The sequence below is a fragment of the Erpetoichthys calabaricus genome, chromosome 12, assembly GCF_900747795.2.
Source record: "Erpetoichthys calabaricus chromosome 12, fErpCal1.3, whole genome shotgun sequence".
In the NCBI taxonomy this organism is placed as follows: domain Eukaryota; kingdom Metazoa; phylum Chordata; class Cladistia; order Polypteriformes; family Polypteridae; genus Erpetoichthys; species Erpetoichthys calabaricus.
Window position 1 is genome coordinate 156,491 of NC_041405.2, and position 25,686 is coordinate 182,176.

Below are 25,686 nucleotides of genomic sequence, written 5' to 3' on the forward strand. Positions count from 1 at the left end.
GGTTTTTTTTTTTTGGGGGGGGGGGGGGTTCATAGTGGAATTCCAGATAGTGGAAGACTCATCTGAACAACTCCATGCTGTGAATGTGGGAATTACAATACTTGTGCAGCTACCGCAAACCACTTGACCTAGGATTTCAACCTAGTGACCAATGCAAAGACTCTTGATTTAAAAAAAATTTAATTCCATTGTTTTACATAAAAATATATAAATTCTGTTAAGAAAATTTTTCGTCCCATCAGGCCCAAGTACCCATTGACAAACAGTTAAAGTAACACTTGACTCATCACAATGGTCAGCATTCCACCAAACCCAAATCTGAGCAGACCAGCAGCTCGATTAGTTAGTGCGGCCATACGAAACGGGTAGAAGAAGTCAAAAGGCAGCTTCCAGTCCGGTGTGGGGCGTCCCCGTGGTACTTCTGGGTAAACCGTGGTTTCCACAAATGTCACATCTACTGTGAGGTGAGGTTTAGAAGAACACTGAAACAAAGGAAGGGTTACAGTTATTGAAAAACTTGAGGAGCCATCTGGATGAGTATGTCAGCCTGAAGTAAAGAAATGCTGATGATGTTGTGGTGGACAGACGCCCTGCTGGTTTGGTACTGGCAACGGCACATTTTGAGATAAACAGCTTCTTAGTCAGCTCACCTGCAAAGTTTCACAGCTGAAAGTGACTTTGACCCCAGTAATCTGGTTCTGTGGGTGGCTCACTAATCCGCGCTGAGCCCACAGCAGTTGGTATGACATAGAAGTGGGTATCCAACATCCAGTTGAACAGCTCTGGTTCCCCTGCAAGAAGAAATCAAACAAGGTTGTTTTCTGAGTCAATTCTGCTTCCCCCCAGGTGGTGCCCCCTACTTGCCCCGTCTCTCACCTGCTGGGGAGCACAGTCACTGACGATGACTCTGGTCCAGTCGGAGGCCGCTTGTGCACCATGCGTCATTGCTACAAACTCTGGGGTGCTGTTGCCTCTCAGGAAGGCATAGGCCTGAGTATTCAGTTGTTGACAGTCCTGGGCCACAAAACTACCAAGAAGGTTATAGGGCTTTCATTGTCATGGAGTTGATATTTAATTATACAATCTGTTTTTCTCACTGAGTTGTACTTAGTCTGTTAGCCACCTTCAGTTTCTCTATACCTTGCTGCTGTTACTAGTTGCCTTTGTTTTATTTTTTTTGATAATGGTGATGACCATATGCACTTTTACAAAGCAAAGTAAATTGAAAATGAATTCACGGATGGCCATCACAAGTGTGTGGGTAAGTGTGCAAAAATAAATACAAATCAATGCTTGCTCCGGATAAGGTCAAACCGTCCGCCCAATTTTAACCTTGCTTGATCCGAACCAGGCTCACGGCAGATCCCACGGTATTCTGGCACCACTGGGCTGAAGCAGGCACCAGTCCATCATCCACCCAGTCTTACAGTAAGCCTTTGGGATGTGGAATAAAGATCATGCAGACAAAAGGTGGAAGGGATTGAATTAAATGGGTTCTAGGAATGGATGGACATGCGGGAGCACTTGAAGGTTGGCTTGCTGTCCATAGTAATGCAGCAGCCAAAAGTGCCCTCTGACCTACACGTTGGAAGTCAATGCAGTGAGCAACTACAGTTCACCGTCAGTGCTAGCGCCTGAACAAGTGTGATAGAAAGTATTTCCTTTTTCCCTTTTCCTTCTTCTTTCTAACTTTACCCCTTTGTATTTTCTATTGTTCTTTTATTTCTTGTAACTCTTTCTTTGTCTTCAACTCTGTCTTAAGTAATTTCAGATTTGCCCCCTTAATGCCATGCCAAGGCAGTCTAGGTGAGGTCAGGCATTGGACTTTAAAGCATGAGGTTGCCAGTTTGGTTTCCACGTCCGCCTCACTGTGACCTGCCTGTGCTCACGCTATGTAAAAAAAAAAATCCTGTAAACAGTTGTAACGTAACTCGTCTTGTAAGTTGACTTTAATAAAAGTGTCTGCCAAATATTCATTACAAATGGAGAATGTGTGTGAATATGTGTCCCAGTTAATAAATGAATGATGTTTTAAAGTGACTTGATTATACAGCATGGAAGAAGACTGGAAATGGAAAGTAGGTGGAAAGACAGATGTCAGAGGTGGCTGAAGACTGTTCCTGCACAAAGGTGCGGTCACGACACTTGATCCACCATTAAGTGGACAACAAGATGCCACTCCACAATCACCTGCTCCAAACTCACCCTCTTTTTTTAGTCTTGTCTGGCTATTATCCAAATGAATATTGTACCCCACTTCAACTTCATTAACTCCATGCCGCCACTTCCACCTCCTACTAAATATCAGTCTGAAGTCAGTTCACTGATCTCAAGGTTCCTCTGGAATGGCAAGACGTCCTAAGTCCTGAACTATTAATCTCCCTGGTTATTTATTTAGATATTCCATGTGGGATTTCTCTGACTACTCCCTGACCAAAACACTCTTTGTACTCCTTGTTTTGTTCTTTCTCTCCCAAGAATAGGCCTGTCTCTCCCCACTACTCCTTACTGTGCAAAGCATCCTATAACCCGTGCCCTTGATTTCTCTTTGGTCCAGAGACCTTCTTCCTCTCCCTTCACACCTTTCATGGGATACCATTCTCTCCAATGTCAGGTTTTATTCTAGAAACCCAAACTACCAGCACACCCAGTTCAGAACTCTACAGACTCTCTCCTGCTCCCCAAAAGTGGTTTCTGAAGGGCCTCACTACTGATCCTCTCTCTAAATTATGTTCCCTTGGTTTACCTGGCACTTTTCTCCACATGTACCCCCCATCTTTCTTCTTTCAGATCTTTTTAGGCTTCCGTTCAAATTCTCTGAATGCAAGTTATTCTCTTTGGATTCCCTGACAGCCAAACTACTTAATGCCTCCCGCTGGATGACACCTGAATGTGTCACTGCTGACAACTGGCAGTCCTCCTCCTACAGTTCAATACTTTTGGAGTTGGACCTTCCAGTAATGCAACTGAAACCAACTAAATCTCAGCTTGCAACACTTTGATTTTTATTTTTTAAATAATCCCCTGGCTCAGGCGGGGTGGGAGACAGTGGCTTGGGTTACTTTGTATGATATGTCCGTTTATTCCTGTCAATTTGTTTTTTGCTTATTATAAAGTTGATCACAAAATAAAAAATTAAGGTGAGTCTTGGCATAGCCATCATGAAGTTTAAAATTCAGAAAATCAAACCAGGTGTGAAGTGTTTGGAAGAAATAAGTAGATAGGTCTGGCGAGCTTTGTTGGGCTGAATGACCTGTTCTCATCTAGAGTGTTCTAATCTCTTTAAAGATTAAAACAAAAATAAAATGCAACGTCTTTCTGTCTGTCTGTCCACTTTCCACGAGAGAACTACTCTCTCGTGATTTAGATCATTTTTTTTCTATAATTTGCTTGAACATTCCGGTTGATTTTGCGACCTCTCTCATCGCACATGAATCACAGTTCGCTTGCAGGAGCGATTTTTTTCGTGCTAATCCGAGACAAAGGCTGCGGGCCGAGGGGAGGGGGAAGCGTGATGTCAGCAGTGGGGGGCCGGGCAGGGCCCTCCTCACTCAGACTCCGTTTGAATCGCTCTACCTCTGGCCACATGTTGGTGCGCACCTTGCCTCCGCTTAGCTAGCGATACCTGTTTGTTTACTGATTTTTAAAGTTTGTCCCGTTTCACTACTACACGGGTGGAGCTGCGGGGGACAGTTAATATAATAATGATGATGATTTCATACAATTGCACCTAGTTTAAGAAATGTTTGACAGAGGCACATATATAAAAAGCTAAACCAACAAATGTGCTAATGTGCTTAGCTTTCATGCAAATAAACATAAGTCCATGTCACATGCCTGCTTAAGGTTGTTTTTGGTTTTTTTTAACAGACCTGTTTGATTCTATTGGTGATTTTCAATTTAAACTTCCTTCCCATCTCACAACTCCATTATACAAGATATGGCTATTTCTTTGTTGGGTATCAACATCAACTGCAGAACAATTAAATGTATATGCAGTAATATAATTAATCTACTAAAGTGAATGCAGCATGATGTCTGCTAAATGCTACATTTAACTCATAAGGCCACAAGTAAAGCTCCCACTAGAGTAACTGTGTGACTTTCAGAAATCAACTAAAACTGCTAGCAATTACATTATAGAGGAACATCTGAGGAGATATTTACAATGTACCGATACAACAGTTTGAAAATATGAACACCTTGATAAAGAAACCACCTCCGGTGCCTCAGGGATTTCAGGCTGCCCTCCTATTTACTTTCAATAAATCCTCCATCAAAACTATCCTGACGGGAAGACTTACTGCCTGGTTTGGGAACAGCACACAGCAGGACCACAAAGCTCTGCCCTAACTTCCAGGTCATCTGCACCAAGCGACGTTGGACCGGGACAAGGAAATGATTCGTTACACCAGCCATCCCAACAATGGCCGCTTTTCTGTGCTGCGGTCAGGTAAACGCTATTGCTGCCTAAAGTCCACTTCAGAGAGACTGAGGAGTTGCGTTTTCCCATAGTCCATCCGCATCGTGAATAAGGAATATAAATACATGACGTCCTATTGTAAACTCTGTTACATTCAGATATTTATTTAGATATTATTTATACTTATAATTATTTTTGATATTTATAAAGTCTCATATCATTGTCATTGTCCTTTGATGTTCTTCCTTAAGGCACAGTCATTGCACTTGAAGAACTAAGCATTCCCTACATATTGCATTGTATGAATAATTTGTATGTGACAAAAAAAAAAATGGATTTGATTTGATGGCAGACAGGTTCTACATGAAATATTTGATAATGTCCCTGAAATGTGTCCTGGAATGCACTGTTAACATTTGTAATCAGCTTTGGATGAATGCATGTAGTCACTCACTTAAAAAAGCCTTTCTACATGCTGAAGGCAGCGCTTAACAGAAATGTCTGTGCTTTTTCTTTTGACTCTGCGGTATCAGAAGTCTCTCTTCTCAACACACAGCCAGAGAGCACAAAATACACAAAGGAGGCATCCTTACTTCAGTAAGCAGCTTGTCAGCAGGTTTTCCTTGAACAGTAGAGGTCTTCTTGAGGAAACAGAGCAGACTCCATCTGGCAATCCACTAGACACCAAAATCTTAGTGGCGGCTGGTCAAGGGCTTAACTCTAAAATCAAGAGGGTCTCATTCATACAGTCAAAGACAACATGCAAAGGATACTGGATTTGCTTGGCCAGCAAACTGTCCAGTCACTGGTTCACCAGGGGCAAGGCCCAGCTTCACCTGAGAAGTGGCAGTAGGAGTAGAAGGCTGGAGACAGAAGCAACAGACAAGACGCTTACATGAAGCAAATTCAAGGTGCAACAACACAGTAAGTCAAACCCAGCAGAACTAAGCCATCGACATTTTAAGGTAAATGCATTATGCACCACATTCCACTTTTTACATCCTCACACACAAAACATACTGAGTGGATGCAACTACATATCTCACCTGATACTGTACTGAAAAGGTCTGTACCATGTTGCTGTCGCTTATTTTCACATCTGCCAGTTGCACATCCACAGAGGCGCTAACAATTTCACCAGATGCTGAGAAGTTTAAGATGTAGGAGACCTGAATGGAGAGAGTGAATCAGATAACAATGGTTCACCGTGATGGTTCTGCTTAGTAAAACATGCCATATAGATGCCACTAGTGTATCACTCACTACCCAGAAGCCTGCCTAGGTCTTGGTGCTCAGGTCCCAGTTAGGTGGTTAGTAATACTGCTATACCTCACTTATCATAACTTATCACGTGCTCTAATGGCAATGCAGGGCCCATCTACTGACCCTAGCAGTCTCAGTAGGAGTAAAGTACCCCTGAAGGCTTTATTGCTTTAATGAAGTAGCTCCTACAAAGAGTATTAGTTATATGTTTAATGAATTGACCAATTTTATTGACCTCAGTAACATTGCAGCAGCTCTAATAGACCCTACTCTCCTCAGCATCGTAATCCAGACCTGCTGAGTTACTATTATAAAGCAGCATCTTCAACAGGCAGTGCGACTTCTAATTATTTTGCTGCAACATCTCACAAGCTTTCTATGCGACACTCCCATTGATACTGCTGTACCTTACAAACCAGCATCATAGCTCACCTGGGATGTCACGTTTTTACAGACGTTCCCAATGAGAACTGGCTGTGGCCACTGTGACATTGGCTGTATGTTGATCTGTCAAAATTACAAATGTAGGTTAAAGGGGTAACCGATGGTCTAAGAAGTTAGATAAGTGACCTCTAAGTTCACCTTCATAGCTGGTACACTGGCAAGTGAGGGGCTGGGTATCTGAAAAAAACAAAACAAAACAGAAGACAACTTAGCAAAAGTACCAAGGATCAGACGCCATGTGTGTGCAACTGGACACTCGTACCCGTAAAAGGAAGAAATCCGCATAGAAGGTGCTGGCTTTGAGTCCATTGGCTGTCTCACAGGAGCTGCTTGTCACACTGCGGGTACAGGATGTCTGCCCACTCTGCAAGAAAACTGAGAGAAAGGCTATAGTCAGCCACAGTCTAGACATCATTGTGCTCCCACTCCCACTACACTGAGCTCCTGAACCTGCAGGATTGTAGTCGTTGCATGCTCCACTTGTACCACTGGGTCCTGGCTGACGAAATTTGCCAAACACTGAGGAGACACTGAAGATGGAAAGGATGACATCTCCGGCCTGAGGAAAGAGATACATGACTCGAAATATTCTGCAGGATAAGATAAAAAACAGGGAGGTGGATGACTCTTACTCGGTAGAATGCTGCAGTAGTGGGAGTCTGTTGAGTGGCTTGCATGAAGAAGGAAGGGAAGCCGGACACTCGTGTGGCCGTAGGAGGCAGAGCTACATAGTTTAGCTTGCCTAAAAGAAGCAATGGGAAATAGAACGTAATCACAATGGGAGACCTGGAGGACTTCACAGGGATATAATAACTGGACACTATCCCTCTGTTCTTACCATTATCGACCTGAACACAGAAAAGCCGTGTCTGCCCATCCATGAGCAGGGTGGTCAAGCTAGGAGTGTTGGCACTGAAAATTAGAAATTCCTCTGCACACTGCCATGACACAACTCTGTAGAATGAGAAAACAACTAAGTCAGAAGAAACAATGGACAAACTGACCAGCCCTCAGACAAATGACCTCTTCATTCACGTTTTCAAATGGCTACCTTTCACTTCTTTCATCTGCCCTTTGTGTTCCTCCCTCCTTCCCCTCCTGTATTTTTTCCTTTGTCCTCACATACCTGGTAAGGCTATAGAGCTGTAAAGTACTAGTTTTATTTTCTATTTTTTCAGCCCTTGGATCACATTTACTGTTTTTTTTCTTTACTTAGGCAGGTACACTCACCTAGAAGATAGAAGGAGCAGAGTAGTGCTGGTCATCGGACACCTGGGCAAATACCTACTATGTGGCACACTATGCAGTTCAATAAGTGACATCCATCCACCCATCCATCCATCCATCCATTATCTAACCCGCTGAATCTGGACACAGGGTCACGGGGGTCCGCTGGAGCCAATCCCAGCCAACACAGGGCACAATGCAGGAACCAATCCCGGGCAGGGTGCCAACCCACCGCAGGACACACACAAACACACCCAAACACCAAGCACACACTAGGGCCAATTTAGAATTGCCAATCCACCTAACCTGCACGTCTTTGGACTGTGGGAGGAAACCAGAGCGCCCGGAGGAAACCCACGCAGACACGGGGAGAACATGCAAACTCCACACAGGGAGGACCTGGGAAGCGAACCCAGGTCCCCAGGTCTCCCAACTGCGAGGCAGCAGCGCTACCCACTGCGCCACCGTGCCGCCAATAAGTGACATACACCGTCTAATTCATGTTCATATAGACAACTATGCTGTTACCAATATGCACATAGACAACAGAATTCCTGACATATGAAAACGCAGAAAGACTGACTTGACACATTCACATCATGGACTGTTGGCTGGGCACACTACTGAGATCCAAAAAGATGGCAGACAATTCATTATAATGCAAGAATGACAAAAGAATTAGCAATCAATCAGGCAGAAAAACGATTAGTTGAACAACAGTATCTCAGATATGACTTTTCATGAACATGTTTAGTTTACTGCATACAATGCAGAAGAAGCCAAGTTGACTTTTTTAGCCCAGTCCTCGGTCTCTGCTGTGGGAACTGTACTATCTAGCAGTGATGAAGATATCGACTGAATCTCTATACTTCATCAGCTTCCTTCAAGTGAGAGTCCACCCCAGATATCTAAGGCAATGATGGAAATGGACTTTTCAACCTGAAATGAAAGTCAGCTACTAATTCAAAACGATACAAATCAACTTGTGAGACGCATGACCTAAATCAGATTAAATACAACAGTGCACACATTTCTTCTGATTCACATTATCCAGAATGTTCATGTATCAATTCTCTTTACTGGGCGCTCTGAATGACTTCTAATTAATTCATTTTACTGTAATTATACACCCACATATGGCAAACCAAACTATCACTCTGAGATATCTCAAAAACAATAGCAGATATCTTGAGATCTGCTCCAGTGCATTTTGAGATATTTTAAAAAAACATCTGGAGGCATTTTCAGATGATCTCAAAATAAATTCCTGCGCAATTCAAAATATCTTAACTACATCTTAATATAACTTTAAAAACAAATTATTTCAAGGTATCTGAATACCATTTTCATATATCTACAGTGCAGTCTAGGATATCTCAAAATAGCATTCAGTCCATTTTCAGATGTTTTAGATGCATGTCAATATATCTCCAAATAACCTCCTGCTCATTTCAAGATATCGACAGGAAAGAAATCCCATTGAAATATTAAGACATTTTTCAAATCCATCCATCCATCCATTGTCTCCCGCTTATCCGAGGTCGGGTCGCGGGGGCAGCAGCTTGAGCAGAGATGCCCAGACTTCCCTCTTCCCGGCCACTTCTTCTAGCTCTTCCGGGAGAATCCCAAGGCGTTCCCAGGCCAGTCGAGAGACATAGTCCCTCCAGCGTGTCCTGGGTCTTCCCCGGGGCCTCCTCCCGGTTGGACGTGCCCGGAACACCTCACCAGGGAGGCGTCCAGGAGGCATCCTGATCAGATGCCCGAGCCACCTCATCTGACTCCTCTCGATGCGGAGGAGCAGCGGCTCTACTCTGAGCCCCTCCCGGATGACTGAGCTTCTCACCCTATCTTTAAGGGAAAGCCCAGACACCCTGCGGAGGGAAACTCATTTCAGCCGCTTGTATTCTCGATCTCGTTCTTTCGGTCACTACCCATAGCTCATGACCATAGGTGAGGGTAGGAACATAGATCGACTGGTAAATTGAGAGCTTCGCCTTGCGGCTCAGCTCCTTTTTCACCACGACAGACCGATGCAATGCCCGCATTACTGCGGATGCCACACCGATCCGCCTGTCGATCTCACGCTCCATTCTTCCCTTACTCGTGAACAAGACCCCGAGATACTTGAACTCCTCCACTTGGGGCAGGATCTCGCTACCAACCCTGAGAGGGCACTCCACCCTTTTCCGGTTGAGGACCATGGTCTCGGATTTGGAGGTGCTGATTCTCATCCCAGCCGCTTCACACTCGGCTGCGAACCGATCCAGAGAGAGCTGAAGATCACGGCCTGATGAAGCAAACAGGACAACATCATCTGCAAAAAGCAGTGACCCAATCCTGAGCCCACCAAACCGGACCCCCTCAACACCCTGGCTGCGCCTAGAAATTCTGTCCATAAAAGATATGAACAGAATCGGTGACAAAGGGCAGCCCTGGCGGAGTCCAACTCTCACTGGAAACGGGTTCGACTTACTGCCGGGCAATGCGGACCAAGCTCTGGCACTGATCGTACAGGGACCTAACAGCCCTTATCAGGGGGGCCGGTACCCCATACTCTCGGAGTACCCCCCACAGGATTCCCCGAGGGACACGGTCGAATGCCTTTTCTAAGTCCACAAAACACATGTAGACTGGTTGGGCAAACTCCCATGCACCCTCCAGGACCCTGCTAAGGGTATAGAGCTGGTCCACTGTTCCGCGACCAGGACGAAAACCACACTGTTCCTCCTGAATCCGAGGCTCGACTATCCGACGGACCCTCCTCTCCAGGACCCCTGAATAGACTTTTCCAGGGAGGCTGAGAGTGTGATCCCTCTGTAGTTGGAACACACCCTCCGATCCCCCTTCTTAAAGAGGGGGACCACCACCCCGGTCTGCCAATCCAGAGGCACTGTCCCCTGATGTCCATGCGATGTTGCAGAGGCGTGTCAGCCAAGACAGTCCTACAACATCCAGAGCCTTGAGGAACTCCGGGCGTATCTCATCCACCCCCGGGGCCCCTGCCACCAAGGAGTTTTTTGACCACCTCGGTGACCTCAGTCCCAGAGATGGGGGAGCCCACCTCTGAGTCCCCAGGCTCTGCTTCCTCATTGGAAGGCATGTTAATGGGATTGAGGAGGTCTTCGAAGTATTCCCCCACCGACCCACAACGTCCCGAGTCGAGGTCAGCAGCGCACCATCCCCACCATATACAGTGTTGACACTGCACTGCTTCCCCTTCCTGAGACGCCGGATGGTGGACCAGAATCTCCTCGAAGCCGTCCGAAAGTCATTCTCCATGGCCTCCCCAAACTCCTCCCACGCCCGAGTTTTAGCCTCAGCAACCACCAAAGCCGCATTCCGCTTGGCCTGCCGGTACCTATCAGCTGCCTCCGGGGTCCCACAGGACAAAAGGGTCCTGTAGGACTCCTTCTTCAGCTTGACGGCATCCTTCACCGCCGGTGTCCACCAGCGGGTTCGGGGATTGCCGCCACGACAGGCACCGACCACCTTACGGTCACAGCTCCAGTCAGCTGCCTCAACAATAGAGGCACGGAACATGGCCCATTCGGACTCAATGTCCCCCACCTCCCTCGGGATGTGGTCGAAGTTCTGCCGGAGGTGGGAGTTGAAGCTACTTCTGACAGGGGGCTCTGCCAGACGTTCCCAGCAGACCCTCACAACACGTTTGGGCCTACCAGGCCTGACCGGCATCCTCCCCCACCATCGAAGCCAACTCACCACCAGGTGGTGATCAGTTGACAGCTCCGCCCCTCTCTTCACCCGAGTGTCCAAGACATGTGGCGCAAGTCCGACGACACGACCACAAAGTCGATCATCGAACTGAGGCCTAGGGTGTCCTGGTGCCAAGTGCACATATGAACACCCCTATGCTTGAACATGGTGTTCGTTATGGAGAATCCGTGACGAGCACAGAAGGTCCAATAACAAAACACCGCTCGGGGTTCAGATCAGGGGGGGCCATTCCTCCCAATCACGCCCTTCCAGGTCTCACTGTCATTGCCCACGTGAGCATTGAAGTCTCCCAGCAGAACGAGGGAGTCCCAGAAGGTATGCCCTCTAGCACCCCCTCCAGGGACTCCAAAAAGGGTGGGTACTCCGAACTGCTGTTCGGTGCATACGCACAAACAACAGTTAGGACCCGTCCCCCCACCCGAAGGCGAAGGGAGGCTACCTCTCGTCCACCGGGGTAAACCCCAATGTACAGGCTCCAAGTTGGGGGCCAATAAGTATACCCACACCTGCTCGGCGCCTCTCACCGGGGGCAACTCCAGAGTGGTAGAGAGTCCAGCCCCTCTCAAGGAGATTGGTTCCAGAGTCCAAGCTGTGCGTCGAGGTGAGTCCCGACTATATCTAGCCGGACCTCTCAACTTCGCGCACTAGCTCAGGCTCCTTCCCCTTCAGAGAGGTGACATTCCACGTCCCAAGAGCCAGTTTCTGTAGCCGAGGATCGGACCGCCAAGGTCCCCGCCTTCGGCCACCACCCAACTCACACTGCACCCGACCGCCTTGGCCCCTCCCATAGGTGGTGAGCCCATGGGAAGGGGGACCCACGTTGCCTCTTCGGGCTGTGCCCGGCCGAGCCCCATGGGTGCAGGCCCGGCCACCAGGCGCTCGCCATCGAGCCCCACCTCCAGGCCTGGCTCCAGATTGGGGCCCCGGTGACCCGCGTCCGGGCAAGGGGAAAACGCCGTCCAAAATGGTTTTTCTTCATAGGAGGTTTGTTTAACCGCTCTTTGTCTCATCCCTCACCTAGGACCAGTTTGCCTTGGGTGGCCCTACCAGGGGCATAAAGCCCCGGACAACAGAGCTCCTAGGATCATTGGGACACGCATTTTTCAAATATTGCAGATAATTTAAGATGCAGTTAATTTGAGATATTTTGAAATGTACTGCATATATCTTCAAATGAAGTATTGTTTAAATATCTCTAAACAAGTTTCAGCTGTCTTAAGAAGTAAACTGCATTTTAAGATATCTAAAATTAATTTTGCGATAGATCTAAGTATTAATTCAGCTTGCCGTATCCATTAAAACTAAAAAGCAACGAAATCACTGAACAGCACTTAGCAGGCAGCACACAAACATTGAATAATATCGGAAATTGGCAGACGACTTCATTCTGCGCGAATTACAGTTATACCGTTGTGCATTTTTAGGTGGGCTGTTAAATCATTCATTCAGGGTCACAAGTGACGTTTGTGGTTTAAAGCTCAAAGCGGCCAGATGACACACTGGGTCGGTCGCATTGTAAACGGTGGTCAAGTGGCCTAAACACACTAATCGCCAATTCAAGGCACGGACAGGACAAACAACACTCAACGACGTCTCACTAACCGTTTGCTGCCGGTACTGCACGACGAGAAGACGCCTTCCGGGTTGCTAAGGCCGCAATCGCTCAAGTCACAGCAGCAGTTGATGTCACACACTCCACTCGTGAGGTCACAGGGGCATATGGCCAGATCTACAGGGTCACAACAAGAAGAAGCGCATTACGTTTGTCTTCACAACGACAACGACAAACCCAAAGAGCGGACACTCACCGTAGGTGCCCGTGGTGGCGCGCTCTGTGGGCCCATCGGCTAAACAACCCACAAGCAGAAGCGCAAGACAGTGTAGCCCTAGAATGGGCAAAGGCAGACCCATCCTGAGAGACGCGGTGTGGCGACCCTGCTGTCGATCACACACTTCGCCTCTTACACTCTGCTAAGGCGTTGTAGGAGCTTCGCGACGCGCCGAGAAGCATGGCTGAAGCCTAGCAACCGACAGCTCTCTACGTCACTTCCTGTCGCGTTCCGGCTGTACACTCCCGCCTCCAGCGCCAGTCTGTCAGCCGCACTCTGAAATAAACTGCGAATAAAGACAAAAGGCAAGTTACAGAAGTATGTTAAAGACGCAACTCCACCAGAACAACTAAACATGTTATCAAACCGTGTACTCAAAAGTAAAGGCTTATTTATTATTAAGATGCCTGAAAGAATGAACTAATCAAACTCGGAATGAGAACACCTTAAAAGTTGTAAATGAACAACGATTAAGTGGTAATGTATTTAGGAATACTGTACATTAACCCATTTTCCTAGGTTGGCGCAGTGGCGTATAGGCCCCCGGTGTTCATGCAGGCCCAAGTCCCAGCTCACCCATAAATGGCCAGACAGCACCTTCCAGGCAGGACATCCATCATAACTTGGAGCAGATGATCAGTCACAGAGCACAGGACCTGCCTGCTACTTGGCCTGCTGGCACCCCTCAGTTTGGGTCACCTGTCAGTCATTAATCCAAGACCCCTAATCTTCTCTTATCCACGAACAAGTGCAATGTTTGCGTATTTGGGCCACGGTGAAGAAAAAAAAACACATGTCGAGAAGAAAGGCGACATGTTGTCTTTATTCTCGACACTTCCACTTTATTCTCGTAGTTAATTTTGTTAGTAGAATGTTGTAAACTTAACTTCATCTTAAAATGAATGAGATTTTCTCAAACCCCGTCATAAGTTAATGTCGCACATTAAATGCTTTGTGTTAAGTGTTCCCCGACCCAGTTGTTAATCGCTATGCGCTTCTTAAACTGACTTCCTCTGCACTAAGGCAGCGATCGCCCCACACAATCCATTCACTTTATTTATTCCTGCTCTTTGAACACTTAGAATGCTAAGATAAATACTTGATATCATTTTCATGATGAAATGCATTAAAGCAGGTATTAAACATGCACGGTGGTGTGGCAGTGGTGCTGCTCCCTCGCCTTAAGGGGTCCCCAGGTCTACGTTCAGTGTGGAGAACTTTATGGCAGGTGTGACGAGGCTCCAAAAAACTGGACGTATGAATGGATATCATACAGGTTTAACTGAAATATTGTGTAAGTGTTGGGTTTGTGATCTGCTGGTTGGAGATACGAACACAGAACTCAAAGGATGCGCTTCTGAGGGGCTTTCTTTATTGCATGCGTGCCGTCTCTATCTGACACACACACACACACACACACACACACACGCTAGCAGGGTCAATATAGCATAATAAAACCCCACAGCCTACATGACTTTGAAAGGAAACTGAAGCACGCCGAGTAAACGCACCAGAAAAAACATGAAAACTCAAGGCAGGGAACTCCCGGGACGCCCTTGCTGCGAGGCAGGAGTGCAACCTCCACGCCACCGTGCCCCTACGTGTTTAATACACGCTTTAATGCAAATGATATCAACTATTTATTTATCTTAGCATTCTAAATATTCAGGGAGCAGGAATATCATGAAGTGAATGGATTGTGTGTGGTGATCGCTGCCTGCGCCTCCTCAGTCCAAGAGGGAGTCTGTTTAAGAAGCGCGTAGAGATTAACAACTGGGACGGGAACACTGAACACAAAGCATTTAACTTATGACGGGGTTTGAGAAAATCTAGTAAATTAAATATTCATTTTAAGGTGAAGTTTAGTTTACGATGTTCTACTTTAATGACAAACTACGAGCATAAAGTTTTTTATTTCTTCACTTTGGCCCTAATACACTTCCATAATTTACAAATAGTTGTTCTTTAGTTTGTCTTTTTGAAACTTTGTGATGTAGTTATTGTAAATCACTTTGAAGAACGTGCCATCTTGCTATGTTGTCTTACTAATTCTTGTTGGTGTTTGTTAATTTTGTTGGAATGGCTTTATGATTGTATCGGACAGGCTGGCCCAGCGCTGTTTCAGCCATGGAATGGCCAAATGGGGGCGGCCGCTTGATGGATGAGGTCTCCAGGACTCTAAATATATCCAAATCTTCTTATGTGATATCATCTACTGTTAAATTCTACTCCGTACTTCCAAAATTTTTATTTTTATACTGTATTGAGGATTTGTTCTGTTTTGTGTATTGTATTGTATTGACCCCCTTCTTTTTGACACCCACTGCACGCCCAACTTACCTGGTAAGGGGTCTCTCTCTTTGAACTGCCTTTCCGGAGGTTTCTTCCATTTTTCCCTACAAGGTTTTTTTGGGAGTTTTTTCTTGTCTTCTGAGAGAGTTGAGGCTGGGGGGCTGTCAAGAGGCAGGCAGGGCCTGTTAAAGCCCATTGCGGCACTTCTCGTGTGATTTTGGGCTATACAAAAATAAATTGTATTGTATTGTATTGTATTGTATAAGGTACAATTTATATTCTTAGATTCTTCCTTGTCTTGTGGGTCTTACCTGCACATCTCTGCAACCTATCTCCTCATTTAAAAACTATATTTATTTTCCAGTATTTTTTCTTTTTAGTTATCTTAGTGTTAGCATTTTTAAAACGATACAGATTACAAAGTGATCAGTTAGATGAACACAAGAAATGTCTGCATCAGAAGCATTATTCCTGTCCGTATGTAGTTTATTAATATGTCTGATGGGCAAACAATGCAACCCTGAGTTAGGAGTTAAGTTTGTTTTTAGAACATAAGAAATTTGACATTTGTTCTTCAGAGTCCCCCATTGTTTGTAAATGCCTGCCCTGCTGTTTTTTGTGATACAACGACTGGCTGCTTTTTCATTTTATTTGCACACATGGACTGAACAGAACTCGACTAAAGGTGTGCCAAAGCTGGCCTGGTGTTTAACACACAGAAGAACCTTAGACAACCTAAAAAGATGGCATTTTGTTACCAGTGGTTGGGGGCTCATTGTAAGGATGAGGCTGCAGGAAAAAATGTGCCAAAAAATGAGAACAAAGCCACAGGAGAATATTAGAAATTATGGAGGAAGGGTGGGAGTGAAGAGCAAGCAGCTAGAAAGGAAATACAGAACACGGGGAGCACATGGAGAAGGTGGAGGGTGAAGTCCTAAGAATAAGAAGTTAGTGGCTTGTGCAACACCAAAAGGGTAAATGAAATGAAGCAATGTGCCTTTAGAGAGGAGAGAGAGGGAAAAGGCATGGAAGATTAGGAATTAGTCAGGAAAATCATCAAACATTCGTCCATATTCTCATTCCACCAATTTGCTTTTGAACTTCATTGTTCTCCAATGAGCAAAGAGGACCTCAGCTGAAGAGTGTTCTGCTTTTTATTAAGTAAATGAAGTTCTGTATTTGAAACAATCTGTGGTATGCTAGGCCAGTAACATTGCATCAAGGGTGGCCCACCGAATAGACAGGCTCACTTATGGGACACCCTGGAGGTAGCAGTGGAGGAGAGGATGAAGACAAAACTGAGTGCCTCAATGAACAACGCTGCACATCCACGCTCTGACACACCAACGCGCCAACAAATTATTAGGCAGAAATGTGTCAAGAAACGCAATGGGGGCTCCATTACTCCAACAGCAATACACCTGTATAGTGCCTCACTGGGACTGGGACTGCCAAGATGGAAGCTTTCCTTTCCTTCTGTCATTCTAGTGTGTGTTCAGATCACTGTATATATACATTATAGCCACTAGGGGGCTCCACTGAGCCCCAAATCACAGACACAGCAATACTCAACACACTTCCAGGTTCCAATCAAGAATTTTCATTTGACGAAATGCCTTCTTCATACAGTCACCAGCAAAATGCACCGTGCACAATCCTCTAAAAGAGCATTTCCCACAGCAGTGCCCTCTAGTGGTCCCAAAGACCCCGAAAGGGCTGTGTTTCCGGACTCCACTTCCTATGCCACCCTGCGGGTACCTGAAACTGGCCCAGCCTTGAGGTGCGCTTCCACATGTTTTGTGGGGGAATGAACTGCTCCCAGTGAGCTGGTTTGCCTGCTTCTTCCATTATGGCCTCCTGGGTAGGCATGAATCCTTCATTTATCCCGGTCAGGATGCTTGTCCTTCCTTTCTGGCACCTACAGTATAGGTCAGTTAGTCAGTCATTGACCAACCCGCTATATCCTAACACAGGGTCATGGGGGTCTGCTTATTTATTTCTTTCTTTATTTAATGGCCTTCAGGGCGGAGTGGTGCCTCTTAGGCTAGGGATCTGTGCTCGCAATCAGAAGGTTGCCAGTCTGAAACCCGTAAACTCCAGAAGTGACCTTAGCAAGGCCCTTAACCTTCCATTGTTTCCTCCTGGGTCTGATGTTAACCTTCAAGCAGGTCCTGCGGGTTGGTGTCAGGGTTGGCACTCCAGCCACTGTAAAAAACACACACACAGTGTTCCAGGGTGATGCTGAGGTGTCACCCACGGCACTCGGGTCCTAATCCAGGTGGTCTGACATGCAGTGGATGTGGCATCACGCTGTCAGTATATGCTCCCAACCTCCTCCTCATCCTCCTCCTGTACAAAGCTAAATTTCCCCCTGGGGACAAATAAAGTTCTATCTGTCTATCCAGCCATTTTCCAAACCCAGGGTCCTGGGGGAAGCCATTCTTGTTTATCTTGGTGCCAGAGAATGGCCATGTAAGCCTGGTATTTAGACTGGCAAGTTCTAAGAATTGCACTGTCATGTGTACATGTGACAATAATATACTGTCATTACTACTGTCTGCCTAATTTAAGATGGCTCTTCATAGTTCTCTTACTGTCTGTTTATATCTATCAATATAGCATCTTTCTCTATTTTATTTTATCATTATTTATCATGGTTGGCGCAGTGGCAGTGCTGCTGCCTCACAATAAGGAAACCAGGCTGGCATCCAGGAGCCTTTCTGTGTGTAGCTGGCCTGTTCTCCCTGTGTTTGTGTGCCTTTCTGTCAGATGTCCAGAGACATGCCAGTTACATGTACAGGCGAAGCTAAACGGGCCCAAGTGTGTGTGTGTGTGTGTGTGTGTGTGTGTGTGTGTGTGTGTGTGTGTGTGTGTGTGTGTGTGTGTGTTCACACTGCGATGGATCACCGACTGTTTATGAATGAATTGTCTGCTCATTTTTATGTTGAATGTTGCTTTCGGCTCTGCAGCCCTAACAGGTTTATTTTTATGATGTTTGAATTTTCCTCTCTTCCTCTCTAAACTCTCCAATGTCAGTCCATAGCATCCACACGATCGCTCAGTGGCTCCTGCATGTCACCTCCATGGCCTTCACCTCCATGGCCGCCTGTGTTATCTGGTGGGACCCTGAGCTGAGCCATCAGAACAGCCTCAGGCCAGCAGGCTTCATCTCATCTTCCATTTTGTCATTGTTTACTTATTGGTTTGCTTATCCATTTTTAAAATGTATTTATTTATTTATTTACCCACATAACCATTTTATAAAATCTGTTTAGGTGTTTTACTTTTTACCAAACCCCTTGGTGGAGACGTTTGCCGTGAAGGTGTCTTTCACAAGTTCTGTTCATGTCGTTGTCTTAGTGGCAATCTGAGGACCCCCAGAGAAGCCCCCAAGGACCGAGGAGGACAGGTAGTGACAGCCTGGGATTCGAAGGTGACGGGGCTGCAGACCACGCTGGTGTGCCATTAGTGGCTCGCCTGACTAACGTCTGATCAAACTGCTTGTCTGGATTCATCGTTGTGCTTGTTCACGTGCAGGCCGTGTATCAAATGTTCATTTAATGTCACCGGTGGTCTTTATTACAGACACAAGTCCCATTTTTATTCTTAACCTTCTGCCCATTTTGACCATACCATCCTTGTATGGACGTTTTCTTGTGCAGATGGCTTCTTTCCCCACCCTGTTCTTTAATGTGTCTCACCGCCTGGTGCGGCACTTTGTCTCAGTCCTCGCTTGGCGCTATATTAAATTACGATTGACTGACAGCCAATTGCTGTTTTCACAGCTCTTGTTCTAATTTCGTGGCATTGAGAGGACGAATTCCAGAAGGCTGGGACCCATGGACATGGCTACTGGGATGGCTATGTGCCCATTGCTGACTTGTATTGTGTGACCGGGCCTTGGGGGCTGCTATGTGATCCTGTCACCCATGTGGTCTTCTCGGCACATGTCACACACACACACACACACACACACAAGCAGAGTAAACAGAGTTGCCAGGCACTGTACTTAGTGATGGGCAGCAGCGTTGGTGTCCTTCATGGAGGAAGCCAGCTATTCCAGGAGGCAGCCCATCCCCCCAGCTGGGATAGCCCTTGGAGAGGAGGTCACCTTCCCAAAATATCCGGGGGGCAGCTGTGTGTGGATTACAGAAGAGGGAAGTGCGAGAGTGGCAAGAAGAGAAGCGTGCCAGCCCAAGAGTCACAGGGAGTGACGTTCAGTGGGCAGAGAGAGGGGACCAGTCAGGTGTCACATGTCTAATCTGTGTCATGGGTTCAAGAGGGACAGGAAGGGCTTGAGTCAACAAGGGGAAGCTGGAGTGCAGTGTGATGGAGTCTGCCACCGGTTAGTTCACTCAGGCTTTATGTCGCACCCTTCAATGAGGACCACCGCAAACACAAAAGAATTGCAGTACAAGGCTTGACAGTAAAAGCTGGACATATTTGAGCATATAAAAAGGCCAATGAGCAAAGAAGCTGGGGCCTCTTGTTGATAAAGTGTCAGCAGCATGTCCTTGGGGTTACAACAACTCTGGGAAGTGACAATGAAGCTTAGGGTGGCAAAAAGTACACTGACCAGTGAGGGAAAAATACACATTGAGGGGGTCCACAGTCAGTAAGAGCATAAAAATGGACAGTTCAGGTAACCTTGGCCAGCTGAGCACCTAGACACTCAACAATGTCACATGGCACATTGTGAGCTCCACAACTGTGACATTTGAAAGCCTGGCACTGAATCCTGAGGTGCCCAGTCACTGTGATGTCTCAGTCCATAGACAGTAAGCTGGCTAAAGCAGCATGGCACCAACAGCCTCAGTGAGATGAATAAAGAAAAGAAAATGGGAGCAGTAGGAGAAGGCAATGGTGGACAGGCTGTTAGTGGATGTGGAATATGAAGAGTGTGAGGAACGAGTTAGGAGAACAAAGAGTGGCAGCAGGCAGAACAGGAGACGAGGTCCTTAAAAAGGACCAGGCAGAGACAGGAAAATGGCAAATAAAGTGAGAAGACCCAAAGAGCAACCATCAAGGCCTTTAAATCACAGAAAAGAACAAAAACGAGCAAATGAGGACCTGACACTAAGTTTGCCTCAGAAGTACCTCAGGATTTTCATTAACACTAACAGGAGAGGAAAACGTCATAGATAGAACAGAACCCTGAAACTGGAGCACCAAGGAGATCACATTGACATCACATACCCACTGTAAGTGCCACACAGGAAGGATGGGCATCCCGACCAGGAGAGGAGAAGGTTCCTTACCCCGACGGGAGGCCCTAAGTGGATGGGCAAGCAACCAGGTAGAGAGAGAGAGAAAGAAGCCATACCCGAAGAAGACTCCTCAAATAGATGGATGGACATTCCAGAAGGAAAGGAAGATTCCTTACCTGGACAGGCAGATGGACACGTGTCCCGGCCAGATATATTTGGAGTACCGTTCCTGTCCAGGATAAAAGGGAAGGGCATGGAAGGACTGTTGCTGAGGACTGTTTATCTCCCCAGGATACTAGAAGGCAATGGCCCTGGATATCGGTGCTCGGTTGGCAACCAGTAGAGCATGCTGAGGTCCATGGGTGCCACAAGAGGGCACTGCAAGGAGTTACACTCCCTGTTACTGGAAACCTCTGTATGACCCAGAACTACTTCAAATGGGCAAAAGCCCTGTCACCAGAAACGACCACACTGCCTTGACCAGATGAGTCGGAGCTGGGAGGAAGGAAGGCAGCACTCGACTGGAGGAGAAGAGACGACTGGTTTGCGCTTGTGTTTGTAATAAAACACCCTTTATCTGTCTTGGGTGATTGTGTATGGGGTTTGGGCTCACTGGCGCCCCCTGGCCTTCACACCACTCACATGACTGATGAAAGGCCACATTGCCGCATACAAGATGACAGCTGCCAAGCCATTAGCACCACACAATGGCAGTGCCAAGTCAAGAAAACAATTACAAAATAGCAGCATGCTGATGTCATCATAACAATGCTAAACATAATGGACACCCAGATCTACATAACTGATAAATGCAAGAAATGTTAAGGAATGAAGGAATTCTGAACATTACAACAAGCAGCTTCAGACATTGTGTCACGCCGCAGCTATGGGCTCCTCGAGCTCCACCGTTGTTTTATGAAATGCGTTAGCAGGCCAGCATCTTCAGATGTTTGTACTCACTCAGTCAGATAAGCAGGGCCTCGGCCATTTCAAGCTTTATGTGAAAGAAGGAGGATTTGGAAACCAGTGCTAAGCTTAACTGGAGGGCGGCCAGTGCATCGGCTCAAGGACACGGGTTGTGTGCTTGGACTCTCCACTCCCAGTAAGGGCATCTTGAATAAGTGGAAAGTGGCTCACTTAGTGGGCGGCTAGCTGGCTGGGGTCTCCAGGCTGCTGGCTAGATCTTTGACTTTCTCTCTTCTAGCTGACTGTGGACCCTCCAGAGGTTTCTTTCTTTCCCCATTGATGCTGCTCTTTGCAGTTTTTACTTTCCTCTCCTCCGTTGTTTATACTTTATTATTGTATCAGAGAACCTGTCACAGCACCCTGCACCGGCACTCAGTGAAGAGCACTACACAAAAATAAATGGAAGTGAATTGAAAAGCCCCTGAGTGACACTTCCTACTTGAGATAAGCAGGAATTTGCTTCTCGGTGGCCTTCATATTTTGAAACTGTCATAATATTTCAATAATTTTGGGCTGCAGTGTGTGTTTTAAAGGCCGTACTGCCAATGGTTTCAGAGACAACGTCTTCAGTCAAGCTGATGTTTAGACCAGCTGGGTTACAAAGTGGCACAATGTGCCGTGGTCTTCTCATCCCCCCGTTTCAGAGTTTCTGTAGTCAGAGACATCCATCCACTCCTTTAACTCACAGACACAAATGCTGTAATTAAAGGACACCACTGGCAAAGCTCCATTTGTGCTCAAATAAGAATCTCTGGGGATCCCAAAGTGGCGGTCCAAGTACTGAGCCCCGTTGGCACACGAGTGGTACTTACTGGCATCAGGTATCTCAAAGTTACAGAGAAAGTGCTAGAACAATGTCCGGGGTTCTAGAGTAGTAGAATGGCCTGCCACTGGCCCAAATGCTCCAGAATGTGAGAGTGGCATGGAGTGCGTAACAAGAGTCACAAATTCTAGAACGGCAACTGTACCAGAGTGGTGTCACAGACTGGCATCATGCGTAGCACAGTGGTGGACTCGAGTGGCTTCAGGGGTTCAGGAACAGCAGATGGTGCAGGCTGCTTAAGAGAGCAGCACCAGGGATTTGGGTCTCAAGAGCTGGAGAGTAATCAGATCTGTTCTAGAACAGTAGACACTCTAGAGTTACAGGTATTGTGCCAGCTGTTCACAGAGAGTACTACAGGGGTGCCAACGGCTCAAGAGTAACAGGAAGGGCTTCACACTCACACCCATTGTGCAAGAGGCATATTGAGTCACGCAGATGTTACCCTACTGGTATCAATTGTTCCAGCTGGAGGGCACAGAGTGGTGGGCAGCAGTTTCATTACAGAGAAACTGTGAGTGCCTCAGGAGGGTGTCGAGAGTGACATGGACAGTGATGGGCTGTCACTCACAGTGCCAAGGCAAACATCAAGTGACAATGAGTAGGCTGACGTGAGTAGAGTGTTCTAGGGTGCCAGCCAGCGTGCTAGAGCGATGCCCTGTTTAGCTCCAGATCTAAACTTGATATCCTTTAACAGATACAAGCGGTCAGCCTGAAGGGCCTCCTTCACTAAAACTGTCCTGCTGTGTCCTTCAAGCAGGTTAAAGTGCCATGGCAAAGAGCCCCAGCACCACAGCAAGCTCAGAAGTTGCATCGTGAGTGGCATCTTCTTAGATGCCACCCACGGATTTCCCCTGCTGCCAGCCTCAGCAACTCATTGGTGTTTTCTTTGGGTTCAGGAATGTGGAATTGTCACTCTCTACCAGCTGGAAAGTGACCTCTGATAGAGATTAACTGGCTTCCAGTTGGGCACCTGCTGTCCAGCTGCCAGCGGGCACAAAAGCGTTCACGAATAGTGCCACTGAGTCTGCGTAGCACCCAATGGGCCACCAGATCAGGGAGGGCGGCAGAAGGAGACAGCTGATGAGAGGCAGGGAACTAAATTTAGCCTCCTGGTATGGAGTCAGCTGGCAGGCCACCTCATTGTAGGACAGGACGAGTGTGGAGGGACCCTGCGGTGCCCCAGTGGGACAACTGCAGGCCCAGCGTCTGATGGCGTGGGTCAGGTGGAGTGGCCCTAGGCAGGCTTGGTCAGCAGTGGGACTGAGTGACCTCGTGTGTGTGTGTCATGTCACATGCATAAGAATGTGTTGGCGCCTGAGCATCTGGGACACTCTGTCCATCCCAAGTGAGGGTACCAGCCTGCCTGCCTGTGTCAACACCTACAAGTCTGCCCAACCTCAGTGCCATCCTCGTGTGCCCACAGGCTTGACCCCAGAGGCCGAGTTTTCACACACTGCTAAGCCTGAGTCTTCAGGGTCCTTCTCTCCTCCTCTAATTTTAGAAGAACACTTTGTCCATCACAGTCAGCTGCTGTCCTATTCCTCGACCCTTTACCTTTAGGGTCAGCCGCTGTGCGAGTCCTCAGCTTGTCACATCAATCCTGCCGAGGAGACGGTGACATTTAACTCAATCTCCAGCTCGGCTCAGATTTCATTCCACGTGCTCTGCTAGGAACATCCGTCCACAACAAAGTGACCAGGCACTCGGGGAGTGGACGCCTCGCAGCTGCAGTCATGTAGATCTGCATTGAATGTGGGTGACCACCATTAGGTGAGCCCTCGCAGTGGGCTTAATGTGGCCCAGTGGGTGTTGTACTGGACTGTGATGCTGCCACTCTGCGTGCCCATGAGCGAGTCGACCAGCAACTGGCCAAATGTCCAATGCCCTTCATCTTCTTATTCCTCCACTCAGAGTAACCACATCCAGAGGCTCTGACAGCTTGACCTGCTGCTGCCCCATGCTGGCCAGTTAAGGTCCACCATCCTCTCTCAACTGCAGTCCACTACTGCATCTTCACCCTCTGATTGTGCAGACGTCTCTTCCTGGCAGCGTCCCACACTGGTTTCTTCCCAGTCTGTCTACTGAGCTGCTGACAGCTTTAGTGGTTTGAAGATAAACGAGTGCAGGAGCAGTGCCAGGAGCTCATGGGATTTGGAAGCCTCTGGGGCACAAGCGCCACCACCTGGTCACACAAATGAGTGTCTGGTGCCAGCCTGCTGACGGGATGCGGGAGTCAGGGCTGAGCCTTCATGAAGGTTTAACTGGCATCTAGCTTCCTTGGAAACCTGCATTTAGGGAATCTAATGCCATGCACACTGTGCCATCTTTCAAGGCTCTCATTTTCTTAGCAGCAAATGAAAAAGGTCATATAGTGCCTCGCACTCAGTGCCACCTTTAAAAGCCTTCGGTTTCTTATCCAAGTGTGCGTGAGGTCATAGGTCAGTGAGGGCACAGCTGCTTGTCACTTGTCCCAGTCAATCTGAGTGGTGGGTGGGGGAGGGCTGAACCCTGACAGGCCCTCACCTTCCAGATGGCAGTGTGACCAGCAGGCTCTGGGCTACCCCATGTCGCAAAGTTGGCTGCCATGTGCCAGCTGTCATGCAGGTGATGTGGGACAGGGGGTGACATGAGCAGGGCACCGTGGCATGTCCTAAATTGCTGCTTTTTCTCTATTAGCTCACTTAGGCTGCAGCACAGGGCATGCTGCCCATCTCAGACTGACATTCCCATGGCACTGCCTATGTCTTTCCCAGCCGTTTCCTCCTTTGACTTCCAAGGGAGGGACTGGCACGCTGGGATTCCTGATACATATCAGGCCGGCAGTATTGTTATCCTACTTCTGCTGTCCTGACATTGCACCTTGGCCACTTACATGTTGCTCTGTTCTTTGTGGAGGTGCCATGTTTACTGCACTTGACGTCCTTCCCAGCTGTGCGTGGCTGGCGCTATTGTCATATCTGCTCAATTTCCTTACTACATACTTCTCTGTCAGTGCTGGGCATGCTTCTCACTTATCTGGCAAGTTATGGGAAGCTGCTCTTCTACTTTGTGACTTATCTGGCAATGCCCTTCTTTACTGGCAGGGCTAGGCCACAGCCCCTCAGTTGTTAGTGTTTCTCACTGGCATGCTGTCCCCACACTCTTACTCTTGGATGTAGATGGGATGAAGTCCCACTTATCTGTGCCCCCAGTACCTACTATTTCTCTGTGCTCTCTGGCAGCACCTTGTACCCATAGCTTCTCACCACCATGGCGGTTCCCTTGTTTAATGGTAGTGCCATGCCATACCCCTCCACTCACTGTTGTCTCTCCCTGGCATAGTGCCCCCAGTTAACTATCCCTACACTCTTTGTGGGCTCCTTAAGCCCGTCTTGGATGTGGAGGGCCAGTCATCTGTGCCCAGAGTGCCCACTCCTTCTTTCTCTGATCCCTGGCAGCTCCTTCGTTCCAGAGCTTCTTACCACGGCTCCCCCAGCA

General features: G+C 47.4%; 1 protein-coding gene across 1 annotated transcript; it reads right to left on the minus strand.

Annotated features, from left to right (window-relative positions):
• Window positions 1-21: 21 nt before the first annotated feature.
• Window positions 22-13,150, minus strand: LOC114661602 (tectonic-3-like). Its single transcript, XM_051934484.1, has 14 exons — window positions 12,901-13,150; window positions 12,695-12,821; window positions 6,969-7,084; window positions 6,763-6,872; window positions 6,581-6,689; window positions 6,393-6,505; window positions 6,269-6,307; window positions 6,119-6,193; window positions 5,470-5,592; window positions 5,197-5,286; window positions 5,017-5,114; window positions 877-1,027; window positions 651-791; window positions 22-482 (listed from the first exon to the last, which is right to left on the minus strand). Exons 1-14 carry the CDS (start codon window positions 13,001-13,003, stop codon window positions 267-269), a joined length of 1,611 nt encoding a protein of 536 aa, XP_051790444.1. The 5' UTR covers window positions 13,004-13,150; the 3' UTR covers window positions 22-266.
• Window positions 13,151-25,686: the final 12,536 nt, after the last annotated feature.